General features: G+C 39.9%; 1 protein-coding gene across 4 annotated transcripts in view; it reads right to left on the bottom strand.

Annotated features, from left to right (window-relative positions):
* Positions 1–458: 458 nt before the first annotated feature.
* Positions 459–15,509, bottom strand: part of DIDO1 (death inducer-obliterator 1) — a 48,992-nt gene continuing 33,941 nt past the window's right edge. For all 4 annotated transcript variants that reach the window (XM_075276993.1, XM_075276995.1, XM_075276991.1 and 1 more), the window contains 10 exons: positions 12,763–13,276; positions 11,189–11,348; positions 10,884–11,000; positions 10,297–10,395; positions 9,912–10,044; positions 8,805–9,282; positions 6,711–6,864; positions 6,530–6,619; positions 6,131–6,326; positions 459–4,551 (listed from right to left, as the gene is read on the bottom strand). In XM_075276993.1, the coding sequence (XP_075133094.1) occupies positions 1,310–4,551; positions 6,131–6,326; positions 6,530–6,619; positions 6,711–6,864; positions 8,805–9,282; positions 9,912–10,044; positions 10,297–10,395; positions 10,884–11,000; positions 11,189–11,348; positions 12,763–13,276 (5,183 nt within the window). In that variant the 3' untranslated portion in view covers positions 459–1,309. The remainder of the gene's footprint in view (positions 4,552–6,130; positions 6,327–6,529; positions 6,620–6,710; positions 6,865–8,804; positions 9,283–9,911; positions 10,045–10,296; positions 10,396–10,883; positions 11,001–11,188; positions 11,349–12,762; positions 13,277–15,509) is intronic.

The raw sequence follows: 15,509 nt of genomic DNA, 5'->3' as shown, positions 1-15,509 counted from the left end.
AAAAAACAAAAAAACAAAACAAACACACCTCTGCATTTTACATTCACTTTGCAGGTAATGAGATTATAGTTACTCCCATCCACTCATTGCAGAAAAAAAAAATCTGCAGCACCCCACGTTTTTGAAAATTGCAGCATGTCAATTATATTTGCAGAAATTCTGGTGTTTTCCCTATAGATATAATAAAGACAGAAAGATTGCAGAGAAAAACGATGCGTTTCCGCTGTGGTTTTTTTTTTTTTTGCAGTGTATCGCAACATGGGGCCTTAGCCTGAGTAACGCTCCTCAGCAGTTCACGATGTGACTAAACTTCACATATGAATGAACGAACACGTAACAGGTTAAAGTTTTATCCCCAATCTAAATATACAAAATCAGAAAATGAATGCAAAGTGAAAAGTAACCATAGTAGATATTTATTCTACTTACAAAATTAACATTTACACATGTAATGTACAGTGATACTCTGCCATATAAAAATGCTAATTTACATGAAATGCTCAATATTTTCCCCCAATTCCCAAATGGAAATCATGAACCTAGACATTTCTATGCAATAGGCCAATGGGATTTTTTTCAAAAATGTTGGCAAATCACCTTACCAGGGATAGGTTGAGATTAGTAATGGTAATAGAGCTCACAGCATATGGAGTACCCAATAAATATTTACATATGACATTCTAATAAGTTGGGGTATTGTCTACCCTCTGGGGCAAAATTAATTTTTATCCTTCAGCCAAACTCTCTCTTGAATAGCAGCAAAGGGTTTAGGCAGTCAAGCATTTTATAGCCCACATCTCCAAACTGAACATCTAATTAAACATTACATACATACATATATATATATTTTGTGTGTGGTTTTTTAGGTTTTTTTTTTTTAACAAATAATTTCTATTGTGAGAACCCTCCTGATATTATAAACCTCTTTTGAAGTATGTACAGTTATCTACAAGTAGACACACACACACATATGCTCAATGCAGAGCTCCATTCTTTTGAGCCAAAAAAATGTTTGTTTTTTTTAAAAAAATGACATTACCAAACTTCAGAGGAATAGGTGTATAAACTCTACTTTTATATAATTCCCACCTTAACTGCCTAGGGGTAGAAGAAGACATAAAAAAGGGGGAGCAATAAGACAGTGGATATGCGTTGTTTTTTTTTTTTCAGTAACCCAGTGTGTAAGACAAAAATAGCTAGCCTTCTCTTAACTGGGAGCCATATATAGATATCTATATATATAAAACTCCATTATGTATATACATGTATACATTATAACAGTCCCATTTATTGCCCTTTAAAAAGTTCATCATGTGTGACTTGAAGACATGGGCTCATGTGTCGTGCTCTTAGAAGAGTCTTTAGACCGGTCAGATTTAGAGTCTTTGTTCTCATTACTTTTGCTGCGGATTGTGCGATCTCGTCCTCTTTCCCGCTCTCTTGTTCTGTCCCGGTCTCTTTCTCGTTCACGATCTCTGTCCCTATCTCTATCACGATCCCTACTTCGAGATCTGTCCCTGTCCCTACTTCTTGATCGATCTCTACGTCTGTAAGAGTCTCTGTCACGGTCTCTATACCTGTCCCTGTCTCTATCACGATCCCTATCCCTCTCTCTTTCTTTATCTCTGTCACTCTCTCTGTCTCGATCTCGGTCTCTTCCTCTGTCCCGATCTCGGTTTCGGTCTCTATCCCTGTTTCTATCCCATTCCCTTTTTTCCAAGTCTTTGTCTCCATCTCTGTTTTTCTCCCAGTCTCTATTTGATTCTCTTGTTCGTGTTCTATCAATATCTCTGTTTCTTTCATAATTTCTCTCTCTGTTCCAGTTTCTACCACGGTCTCTGTCCCATTGTGCATCATTTTCTCTTTCTCTTCGTCTTTCATCAAAACTTTGATTTGATGCATGTTGAGACGCTTCTGGTTCATTAGGCCTCTCAAAGTTTCGAGGTCTTTCCTCAAAACCTTGACTGCGATGGTCTTTATTCTGTCTGAAGCTGTTAGATGCCCAGTGATCTGAATCTTGCCTATGTTCTGTAAAATCCTGATGAGGATCTGGGACAGATTTATCCCAGTTTTCATTTCTGTGTGAGGGCATAATAGTAGGAATCTCAAGCAGGGGGCGAGGTCTCATTTGCTGAGATTGCTCAGGAAATCTAGAAGGTGCTGGACCCCGCTGACCACTATATGACACAGGAACTCGCTGATTGGGAAATAAGGGTGGAGAGTTGTTTTTGGGATCATCCAACAGATGAGGTGAAGCTCCTGCAGGTCCAGGATAGCTACCTGAGCCGCGCAAGTCTTCAAATTCATTTGCAAATTGTCCTCGTGGAGGGAAATGCGAGGGTGCAGGACCTCTGAAGGATGACTGAATCTGTGCATCTCTAGAAGTTCTAAGTGGACCATCAAAATTGAATGGCTGTGCTTGTCCCCCCAAAAATGGAGCTGGTATGGGTCCCCTAGAACCATCAAATCTTGGAGGCTCATCATATCTAGGTGTTCCATCAAACCTTGAAGGTAAATCACTTGCTCCACCAAATCTAGAATCTTTTAATTCTATATGTGGACTGTTAGGTCTGTCAAATCTAGGAGGTGAATGTCCCTGTTGAGTGGGAAAAGTACCAAGAGGTATTCTGTCCCTGAAGAGATGAGGAGGCTGATGACCAAAGTGTTCGGGCATAACAGACCCAAGTCCTTTCTGATCAAGATTTTGTTCACACTGAAGGCCACCATATCCTTCTAAATTGACTGAAAAGTTGTCTTCAGAAAACATGGGGGATGGTCTTAAACCTGCAGTAGGTATAGTTGGTGGTCTTTGTTCACCAAACAGTGGTGGAATGTCATGCTGTGGGGGCCCCAATAATGAATTATTAGCAAGAAGTACATGTCTTTCATCCTCCTCATTTCGAAAAGAGGTTGCTAGGCTCTTGTTCTGTGGAAACATCTCTCTTGGAGGCTCAAAATGATCAGCACGATTTCCTTGAGGGGGAAAATGGCTGTCAAAATTCTGGGATTCCATGACCCAGGGTGGCTCCTGTGCTGAAAAACTCAATGCATTATTACCACTAAATGAAGTGGTCTGAATTAGTGGTGGAACGCCTTCAGGTGTTGGTAAAAGAACTTTGCGTGGGGGTTTATTTATACCTTTTGAACTTTGAGATGTAGCTGCATCTTGTACATTATTCCAAGGTGCATTCTCTTGCTTAAGGTCTTTCTCAGCTATATCTTGGATGATTTCACAAGACTGCTTAGCGATGTCCAAGCTAAGTAGAGGCTTGGCCTCTACCTCCATGTTGGAAAATGGCTTTAGCACAGGGATAAGTTCAGGTGAAAATCTTTCAAGTTCTTTCTCACTTGGCAACTGTTTGCTGTTGACATCTCCAGGCTCTGACTGCATTCTTTTTGTTAATGCTTGTCGAGGATCCCTGGCTTGTCTAGGGTCTCGGCTAGTAGTGATAAGCTGATCAGAAGTTGTACTCATAGTAGTCTTCATTGTACTCAACTCTCGCTGGAAGAATTCATTCTTTGTTATAGAAGATTTTGGGGGAGGTGACATTAATGCATCAGAGACTGAGAAATGAGCCATAGACACACCTACAGCTGCTCTTTGTTGTCGTAGAGCTTCTTCCTGTTCCTCTAGTTGTCTTTTTTGCTCCTCTATCTGCTTGTTCAGTTCATCTAACATTTTTTGTTGTTCCATGAGGGTGGAAGAATCAGGAGCATTGCTCAAGAACTCTGAACCTACTTCCCCTGGCTTGATCTTACTTGTAGCAATCTTATTGGGCAAATCTTCGACTGGAACTTTAGCTTCTTCCAAGATCGTTTCATCCTCTGGATCGTAGGCCTCATCATCATACAAATTTTCACACGGTTGTTCTGGTTCATAGGGCATTTCATTATTGTCATTAATTACTGTAGTAGCAAAGGCCTTTTCTGGATCATACTCTTCTTCTGGATCATAGGGCCTATCATCTTCCTCTTCTAAAGCTTTTTCTTTTGTCAACTGACCAAACTGCTGCACAATTGGATCCAGAAAACCTCTCTCAACAACAGGCTGTACAGCAGTGCTGGCAGTTGTGACTGCAGTTACAGCAGGAGGGGTTGAGTTTTCAGCTTTTTTATCAGATGCTTTTCCAAAAAGTGTCTTCAAAATGTGCTCCAGTGGAGTAGAAGTCTTTGATGTTGACGCAGATTGTTCAGCTGCTGGTGGTGGAGAGTTACAGGCAGTGTTGGCTGTAGACATGGTATCAGCTTTAGAAACTGGCAAAGTAAGAGCAGGAGGAGCCACCTTTGCTACAGATTCTGCAAGCGGAGGAGGAGATCCTGGTGGTGTGGTGCTTTGAATGACATCAGTTGAATACGGCTGGTATTTCTGGGGCTTCTTTTCTGCTTGGGATGGAACAGGTGTTTTTGCAAAATTCAAAATATCTATCTCTTCCTGGTTTGGAGCTTTACTTCGCTTTTCATCCACTTTATCTGGTTCACTTGGAGCTGGACGCTTGTTTCTCTGACAAATAACCAATCCCAGGATTAAGTTTGGACGTGTTGATTCAAGGCCTAAAAACCAAAGACAAAAAAGGAAATGATATATAAGATACACTTTTCCATTGTAGGCACTGCATCATATAGAAAAATGTCCTTTTAAGAAAAGCCTGCATTTCACATCATTAGACTACCAATTGTTTATATGTTTACCCCACCAAGGATAAGCAAAGTGTATTTTTGACAGCTACAATTCTGCTTGTTCCGGGGCAGGCAGTTGTACAGAGTACATGCAATTCATTTGCTGTTCTAGCTTCATGTTCATCTTCTTGTGATGCTCAGTCTACACTACAGAAGGATACAGGTGTCACTTGTAATAAGGGACCACATTACACTCCAGTATTTGTATTGAATACAAAAGTTATTGAAATATATGAATGAAACTGGCAGATGAATTGCAAAAAATTACTGCAAATGTAAACATTTTCCATTAATCTAAGGCTACATGCATATGCACGTATGCATCTAAAAGTCCATGTAAAATCAGTGAGAAATACATATGTATAATATGTGTGTGCCATCCATGCGCTCACTTATTTCATGTATTGAGCCTGGGCAGCAAAACTGTCAAAAATGGGAACTGTTGGGAGTTTTACCCTGGGCTTACGGCCCCCTTGATACTACTTGGGCATGTGTAAAATTAATCGTAGAATGTTTGCAATAAATCTGCTGTGAATGAATATACCACTAAAAAGGGGGTTGTAGTATTGAATGATAAGTAAATGGTAAGCATTGTTATATAATCAATGATTAGGCCCTACTCATAACTTCTACTGAACACATATCAAGAAGTCTATAGTAGCTACATGTAGTGTACCCAAGGCTAGCAAGTGATGTCTAGGTGCTGGTATGGGTGACCATGCTTGAGTGCATAAAGACTTCCTTTGTAGACAGCAAAGATTGACTTCCATTAAGTGAAACTATAAACCTATTAGGATTTTCTAAGGATTCAGCTACATGTGGTCTACTCAAGGCTACGTAGTGGGGTCTATTGCCTGCCTGGTATGGGTGACTGCTTGTGTGAATAAAAGGGCTTCCCTTGTAAACATCAAGGAGTGTCTTCCATACAATATAACTGTAAACATGATTTTCTTAGAAGTCTTTTTATTCAAGATTATGTGGTGATGGTGTGATAAGATACTGTTCCTTTAAATATTATGGCGCGTTTGCATATTGAGCGGATTTCATATTTGAGGTTCTACAGGTTGATTAAAACAGATGAATCGAGTGCGATGTCTTCCAAAATGACTCTGGAGAAGAGCTGATCCAAGCTGACATGGTGAAGAGACTGATCAAATAGACCTGTATACATATAATGTAGTTCTCAACTTTTACACTCCTGTATCTGTAAGTGAATGGGTCATCAGTTTTTGAAGCCAAGCAAATAAAAGACGACTTTTTATTGAAAAAATATATTTATTTCAATGTTTCGAAGACTGTAGACGAGGCATCAAAACAGTGGAACATTTCCAGTCATATGTTCATTGCTGGTACTAATGGCAAAGAACAGGTTTGATACTCACCTCACTCCTTTGTTGAAATGAAAATAGAACAAGAATAAAAAAAATCATTTCTTTAAGAACAAGCTTCTTACCTGGTCCCTCAAAGGGCAAGAGTTTTGACGGTATTGGGTCTTTTGCACTCAAAGGGATGAGATAAAGGTCCTTGATGTGTCGGTTGTTGTTTGCAACGACCCCAAAGCGACCGCGGCTGCTAAAGTATGAGTAGAGAGAGATGTATGCCACCTCTTCCTCTTCTGTAGCAGGATGAAATCGGATCAAGGACAGTTCCTGGAAATGAAAAATGCAATACTAGTAAGATAACAAATGCAAAAGCCTTTCATTTGTGGCTCACATGATTGAATGGCCACAGGAACATACAAAACTAATTTGTGAAATTCCACATTATATTGCAGTTTAATACTGAATCAAACTTGCTGTTAAATAATGAAAATGTATAAAGATAGTATTTGTGTCTTAAACTGCATGCCTACCTTTGACAAAGATGATTTTAGTTTACCCACGTAATCCCACACAGTCTTTGGGGAAATTCTACCACCAATATGGATAGTGTCTGGTAAGTCCTATACGAAACAGAGAGTATTACAATTAGAGTGTTGTACAGAATGGCATTGTAGTAAACCATGTCATTTAGACAGCAGATCAAACACGGACCTCATTTAGATATTCAATAGAGCCAGAAACTGGAAACGCCTTGGTGACAAATTTGGCCACTGACTGCATGTTTATGAATCCTTTCCATATGGGATTTAAGCGTGAGAGGAAAAGAGATGTATCTCCATCTTGAGGTGACCGCATATCTGTTAAACTGTAAAAAAATGGAACCATAAAAAGAGGTCAGAACACAGTTAAACTCATACTAAATGTTATCTTTATCCTATAAGCCTGTAAAAGGTCAGTAATAGGTAAAACCATATAGATTTAATTACATGATGTCCATTTTGTCCTACAGGAGGGGATACTTTCAAAGCAATTTCTTAAAGACAAAATAAATTCTTCAAATCTGTTCTTAACAGATCTGTGTATCTTACGTCCCACAAGCTTTAGTTTTTTTTTTTTTTTAACAATAACATATCCTCTACACACTGGAAGGGGCATTGGACTACTGACAGCTCCTCCTAAAGCCCCAAGTGAATAGAACCCATACGTGGCTGCCACTTAATGCAACTTCTATAGGATTGCCATAGACCACTATTGTGTTAGTCCCATAGACCTGCTCTTTTCACATGATGCAGAGATTGTACCCTTCTTCCCTATCCTGTGTTTTCAGTGTAGTCTAGTAGAAATGGAACGTGTGTATAACTCTCATGCCTTACTCGGTAGAATCTATGTGATGAACATGGCAAGCTCAGGATAAATATAAGATTGTAGGTCTTGCTGGTCCACAGCCAAAGAATTACATCCTATCCATCCACAGACAGGCAAGATGACATGCAGGTCTGAGAAGCATGTAGGAAGATGCAGATGTTCTCAGTATTGTAAATTATTCTGGGGAAATCTAGATGACAGTCTTGTGTCTTCTGTGAAGTTTCTAAAAGTTTGCTTTGTTACATGGACCTTTCCTCTTCATTTCACTGTACACAGCACTCAGGTCAGTATGTAACTTCAGTATTTGCAAGCCAAAGCGACAGTGAGTCTAACACTTCAGAAGTGCAGACTTTTATACCTTTTCTCTATTTATGTTCCATTGCTCGTTTAGGCGTACGGATACTGATGCAAAATAACTAAAATTTCAGTTTGAGTGAGCTCTTAGGCTATGTTTTGAGTGGTTTACTCATGGTGTGACAACTTTTGTTTTTGCTTACAACTGCAGTTAGTAATGCCATTGTCCTCCAGCATCCATTTTCTGCAGGTCAGAACATAATGGTGACATATTTGGGAAATGCTTTCCGGTGATGAAAGTGACACCTAAATCTTAAACAGTAGAGCTATATCTCTCTATTAATTACAAGATTTCCCAGTTATCTTCAGACTTGATACAATCTCATTTTCAAGCCAGGAAATGTCATAACCAGATGAATCAAAAATATAAACCTGACATCTGTAGTAAGCACAAAAACCAACCAGTTATCGAAGTTTTCTTCAGTAGATCCATGGAAGGCTTGTAAGTGTGGCTTGGTTTTACTTCAAAGAAAATAAATCCAATTTTGTCATATGAGAAACCACCCTCAGGCCAATTTCATGTGGCAGTACATGGATCAGAATAGTGTTTCAGTTTTTAGAAGCCAAAATTTAGAATTTAACATAAGCAGGACAATAATGAAGAGTTGCAGCTCTCTGGTATTCTGCATTCACTCCTGGTTTTGGCTTACATTTGCCATGTAAATTTCCTGCTGAAAATTAGACTTGTTGCAAATCAGAAGAAATTAGGGAAATCTTTAGCTGCATTCTACATGGTTGTATTAAGTCTGTACATTTCCTATCAGGACAGAAATGAATTCCATAAAGGAAATCTCTGCTGGAATCCAATCCACTGTTTTCTCATATGAAAGTTTGAAACAGAAATCTCCTGGACACTGTAATGGCATATTTGTCTTAGGCTGTGCCACCACACATTACGTTTGATGTATTTGTGTACTCTGTGCACTATATGTAAACTACTTAATCTGAAGCATAGTTTACAATGTTATACTATCTAATTTAACGCTCTTGTTATGTGCCCTGGCTAAGGGTATGCTAATATGCTCAGTGATGCACCCGTGGAGGCATGCACTGTATATGATCCATAAGAATTGCTGGATTACGCACTTGACGTTTGGTGAAGAGGATGATAAATATCGGATGTCAGATGTCGTCGGCTTCATAAGAATTGATTTTGGGGCGGTCACGACGGGAGGAGGCGGCGGCTGTGCTGGTAGTTCTTCATCTCGAATGAGTTTAGGGCTTTCATTGGGGGCAGAAGACGCTGCAGAAGGTGGGGGTCGGTTGATTGCTCTTCTAGGGTCTCTACCAGATACAGTGACTGTGGTGACAGGATTAGATGGGGGTTGTAAAATTGGCTCAGGGTATGTTGGGGAAGTAGTGGGTATAGGTATTTTTTCTGGGGCTGTGTCAGGGACTGTGTCATCTTCTGCAGTATCCATAGGCGTTTCAGTTTCTTCATCTGGGGGTGGAGGTGGCTCATCTACAGTCTCTGGTTCTGGTTTTGTTTCAACCTTCTTCATGACAGCTGAGGAAGTGGTTTTTAGACGCTTATTTGGAGGCTCATCATCAGCTGAAATCTGACCTAGAGAGGGAAAGAGGATTAAATATCGTTTAAACTACAATAACTCACTTAGCATTTAAAGGTGGATTTCTAGGCTATAACATTGATTAAAAACAGGTCTTCAAATGAAGATCAGTGAAGGCCTGATAACCAGGACCCCACAGATCAGCTGTTTATATCAGCAGCTGTGCTAGTCACAGGCCATATATTAGTAGGCACATGACCAGTTTGTAGCTCAGTCCCATTCAAGTGAATAGGGGTGAGCTGGTTTCTGTTAAGAGTACACAGTGCTCAACTGCACACTGTAGATTCACCAAAACAGCTCAGTGCCAGTGGCCCCACTCCCCCTGAACCAATCTTCAATTGATGACCTATACTAAGGAAAGGCCATCAATTAATAAGCCCAGAAAACCTCTTTAATCCTTCAAAATCAGCACTCAATATTGGTCAAAAGCAGATTCTTATTCCTTTACCATACAGCTCGATATTAAAGTGCCATTCCAGTCAGTAAATTATAGACAGACTGTTCCAGCTATATCTGGCAATAAATGAAATGAAATGGCATGTGCTTTGGATAGGGGAAAACTTGCTCTGACTGGAATAGACTGCTCTGACTGAAATACTGCTTTTAAAGGTAGGCATCTGCTTACCTGTACATATTTTACAGTTCAGATCAAAAAGATGGGCACGGTGCTGGCTTGTTGTGTCATTCAGCATACTTGTGAAAACATCTGGTAGGGCCAAGCTACTCTTCTCTGGGACCCGAGCAGTTTCTTGCTGTTCCTAAAGCAAAGACAATGCAAGTTACAAAATCAGACCATAAGAACAAGTCAAGGCCACCCCACTTTTATTTTTAAAAGAAAACCCTGCATCAATGAATTGCCCTCAGTGACCTCTCAACAATTAGGTGTTCACAGGGGCAGGCTACGATTGGCCATTCATTTTGTAGTAGGAGATATGCCCTAACAGTGCACATGAAAGGTTGGTAATGAGAAACAAGTTGGCACTTACAGTGGGGCTTAATGTACTACCCACCGTGTCTGTATCGGACATTGGAGGGGATTCCTCCATATCTACTGTATTCCTGGGAGAAGCTTTATTTTCTCCACGAGACTTCATCTTCAGAACAGCAGTCTATTAGAATGAAGAAAAAGGGTGTAAAAAGAAAATTAGACAATATCCATCCACAGATTAGATAAAAATCCCACCATGCTAAATACAACTAGCTATGTAAGTGTTTCATCCATGTTTATAATCCATAATAGAATCCTTTAGAGATCAAATAGGAGTTACTGATGTCTCTCCAAGTTTAGATGCATCTCTATGCAAACCTTTAAAAACTAGTTCATCACTCTTTAGGAAATAAAGCCTGCTTTTCTGTGAGAGGCATCATAACTTTAGGATTGGTTGGGCACTGCATTTTAAGAAAAAGGACAAACATTCATGTTTCAGTCTAGTTCTTAAAGCCAAAATTATGTGTGGAATAAATCAAATCAATCAACTCATGACTTTGGCCTGAAAAACTGTAGCAACAAAATCTAAACTTGTTTTATTATACCTATAAGTATTAATATTAGACGCTAAAAGCTTTGGGCAGAAAATGGTAATATGAGAAAACACACCGATTTAGATCCAGTTTCTTTCCAAGAAGAAATCTTCTTTGACATAAGCTCTTCTGGCTTTAGGCGCACCAATTTACTCAATGGGATTTGTTCACGCAGTACTCGGTGGAAAAGTCCCTGCAAATAAAACGTTGTCTAGTTTACATAAAATCCTGTGTATTTTCATTTATTCAGAGCATCCAGACTAACTTGCCAGATAAGAGTATTCATTTGTGATTAATTATTATACTTGAATGGAATAGCAGTTCAACAAAAACAATCCATACTTTAAAAAGCATATCATAAAAAGCTCTAGAAAACTATACCTGATTCTTTGGATCTTTCAAATTGAACATCAAGTTTCGGTACTTGCTCTTATAGCGGTTATCTGTATCCTTAAAGAGGTTGAACATTTCTCTCTCAAGATTTACAGCAATTTTAGCTACTTCACTTTCTGCCATCACCAAGTCATCACTGTCATTCATCCTGTATTTTTGGGAAGGGGAAGGAGAGAGAGAAAAAAAAAGAAAAAGTTGTATTTCATGTACTCTTTATGGAGTTACACACAGAGAGGTTTTCAGTACTATAAAACATAGGATTAGGTTAAAAAGTTAGAGAATTGGAAATACAGCAGTTGCCCAAGATTCACTTGCAATTGAGACTGAGGAGTCAGTGAGCCAAGTCACCAACTCAAAGTGAGGCAGAAGAAGAAAAGCTCCAAGTTCATGAAATACTAGTGACTGAAGTGCTAGGACAGTAAATATGAAACTATGCATTTACTTAGACCATCAATAATTAATCAAAAATTATAGTATGAAGCTGGAGTTCGAATTTTTTTTCCTTACTCCACAGAACTGATTGTAATTGTTTCCTTCATTTTGGGTGGGAAGGATCAAATAATAGCTTACAGTGCTGCAGGAAAGGGAGTCTTTTGGTCCGGAATTTGAGACGGAGGACACCTCAGATTCCGGACCAAAAAACTGGTAGTGCATCGGCATCACGTTGCGGCACTCCGCTCCAGATTAGGCCCAAATGAATGGGCCTAGTCGGGAGGGAGTGTCTTCATGCAGACGTCCGCAGCATCCGCCTGGAGAATGAGCATGTCGTTTCTTTTTTCCAGGAGCTGGAACAGACCGCTCACAGAAATAAGAAATGACTGGCTCCCAATTATTTCAATGGGAGCCATTTTTTGGGTCAGGATTATGAGGCAGATCCGCCTCAAAATCCTAACCAAAAATCCCCGTCTGAACTCAGCCTAAGGCCTAGTTACAAAATTGCCATTGCTCATCCGGCATCCAATATTCTCTCAAACGGCCGTTTCATGTACCATAAGCATGCATGGCTACCAGTCCCATTCAGCTGAATGGCAAAGTGTTTGAAACTTGGCACATGTGAAAATACCCTAAAAGATGTAATAGTCCACATGTCTAAAAGTGGAACAGCTCTACATTAGCAGATAAGTTCTAATATGGGACCAATAGATTATTTTCATCATATGGAATGGTTTTGCCACTAAAATGCCAGTTTCAGAGTCTGCTGCAAAAAGCCACGAAAGTTGCAGCAATACCCACTAATGCCAGTCTGCATGACCCAGGAGCAGGTGGATGCGTGCATGCTCATATATCAGCCGCACCCTGCATTAGGCTTTGTGCCTCCAGGGAAATTTACACTAGCTCATGGTTCTCCCATCATTTCTGGTGGCCCAGTATGCATTGGCCACTTCCCTGGGATTACAAGGCATAATCTGTCCCACTAAATATTTCCTTGTACCTACACAACAACTTTTCCATTATACTACACTTATCACTAATGCTACTATTTGAACATAGACAAGATGGTGTTCATTCAGCTTATGTCTGGAAAGAAAGACTAGTAAAGAAACCAAGCTGTCCTCCCACACCTTTTCAGAAGAATTTCCTTCAGTGACCTCCGAATGTTCTGTCGCATCTGAACATTAGGACCCTGTTGTGAGAAGCTAGATGTAGGCTTGGCAGGCATATTTGATGCTGGTGCAGAGACTGCACTGGAAGATGTGCTGGAATTTGCACTGGAGGGAGCAGTAGTCTTTTTAGGCAAAGAGTTGGAAGTGGTCTTCTTTATGAGGGGTCCTGAAGAGGATGATTGTTGAGACTTCTTGGGGATTGGTGGTAATTTACTAATAGCAGAACTTGAGATAGCACTGGGTTTAGTAGACATTAAGTTTTTGCTGCTGGTGGGAACTGGTGTTGGTGATGGTTTGGTAGGAACCAAGGGTGGCGTGATCTTCTTTAACATTGGAATTCTCGGTAAAGCAGAGATTGGCTTCATTCCCAAGGATGTAGGAGAAGGAGGTGGTTTTTTAACAGGTTGTGGTAGAGGTTCTGCTTTCTTTTCAGATTCTGCTTTCTTTTCTGTTTCTTCAACTTTCTCGGTTGCTGAAAGTAGAAAAAAAAAAATGTATTAAAATAGAATGAATGCTAAATGAGTTAAGGCAGAATGGTGTGATGTAGTGTATTATTTTCTGTCACAAATTGTGAGTCTTAAGTTTGTCATGAATATGAATTGTTGTCCATACGAAAAAAAAAAAATAAAAAAAATTTGAGGCTTGCAATCTGATTAACTTTTTCATGAATCACAGAATCTATATGATTTAGTTTATTGACTTCATTGTTGAACCACTGAGCCCCTGTACAGAAACTGGAGACACATCTGACAACTGCTACTAGTACACGGCAATTTTAGGCTCTCTTCATTCTTCAGTCATTGCTTATGTTCTTAAAAAGGATTGTAAGGCAAAAATATGGGGAAAGGGTGGAAAGCAATGCAAGTCTTCAGCTGAGCTGCCTCTATGAAATACAGCAAGTCTGACCAAAGGTGGCTTCCCAAAACAAAATAAGCTGGACTTGTGGCTGCTATCTGAATGGGGATGTCTCTAATGAACAGAATGGCAAACTAAGGACTCCTACTGAATCATAATGGTGTACATCAAGGGTCTGGTATTTGTGACAGGAATAATAGTGCTGCAGACTGGTGTTGGAACCCAGTTTAGTTGTAAGCATAGCTTTCCATAGGAAATCTCAACAATAAAATTCAACACTTGTACAATGTTTCAATATCCCCAGAGCTTCTTTCATATTAGAGATCTGGCGACAGTCTGTAAGCTTGTCTGCTGATAGACCATAACCCAGCCACATACTACAGCTGGCCACGATACAATTTACACATTGAAGTCAGCCTGTGGTGGGTGAAGGTTTCAGGCATCATTTACTAGTGTAAATTATAAATATGGAGGGGCCAATATTCTGACCCAAAACATGCAGTCTCCACATCCCCTTTATGGAAAGTGGCATGGATGGCGAAAAAAATGCCACCTGAGAATTTGTGTTGCAAATGGCATTTTAAAGATTCACAAAATTGGCATAAGCACTTAATATGCCCAAATATCTTGTTGATGGGTCTCCATTGTTCAGGTCCGCTAAAACAGCAGTTAAATGGCAGAACCTCTGTGTAGGACTTTTTCTATGCCGATTTATGGCGGTCTTTGTGGACTTCAGCACAGATGTAAATCTAGCCTAATTTTGTCTTACATGCAGAAGTCTTCAAAATGCAATATAAATAACCATGTACTAAACAGGGAAAAAGGCCACAAGCTTCATAAAAGGTGCTAGTTAGTATAATATATTATGCACACATTCGTATCAATAGCCGTGATTAGCTTGGAGATAGAGACTTCACAAAAATCACACCAAAGGGGCACAATTTGTTCTAGATATTCTGTCGAAACTCCGATGGCAGTACATGGGTATACTGTGGTGCCCTGGATTCTAACCACAAAACAACACGTCTCATCTTAGTGGAGAGAATGGAACACAACAATCTGTTGCTACCAGTTATCTTCCTTTTTAAGGTAATGGCTGAATGTTGTGTTCTTCTAGACTAAAACTGAACGTCCAGAATAAATTCCACCCGTTATCAATCCATTTAAGTACTGTATGTGACAAATATTCAATGTAGAGAACAAGAAGCGCGAGAGGAAAATAGCCAAAGGCGGCAGCAGCAGTAGTAACAAAAAAAATAAATATATTATATACACATCATAGATCAGGGGGTCGGCACGCATGTCAAGAGTGGTACATGAGGCTCATTTCTCTGGCACAGCAGCCTGAGTCCTCGCCCAGCAGTTTCAATCAGAACAAACATGGAAAACAAAACTGCTGTTATTATACTGTGGGGTCCCTTCAGATCCCAGTGTATAATAAGCGGAGCGCCAGGAGAGGTGATAAAACAAAAAACCATGTTACTCACCTCTGCTACACACCTCCCTGCTGTCTTTGGCGCTTCTACCTGACGTACGTATAATGACGCCGACCTGACCTTTGAGACCCAATTAGAGAACAGAGCCACTGCAGAGCTACAGTATAATAGCTAGTAAGTGTAGAAAGTTGGCTGGAATATTATACCGTGTGCAGGGGCCGCTGTTGGCCATTAGTCTGTATAAATGTGTGTTGTTGGACACAGCTCAAACCAATTCCCTTCAATATAGCCAAACTGTAATGTCAGCCTGTGAACATTGATCTTTGAAAAACACTTTTCTAATCCTTGCCAGCCCATTGTACATACTGCTCAACATTAGAGGGGTTTTCCCACACAAGTTATTATCTATCCATA

This window comes from Leptodactylus fuscus, chromosome 6 (genome assembly GCF_031893055.1).
Source record: "Leptodactylus fuscus isolate aLepFus1 chromosome 6, aLepFus1.hap2, whole genome shotgun sequence".
Lineage (NCBI taxonomy): Eukaryota > Metazoa > Chordata > Amphibia > Anura > Leptodactylidae > Leptodactylus > Leptodactylus fuscus.
This window is presented reverse-complemented; position numbering and strand designations above follow the sequence as displayed.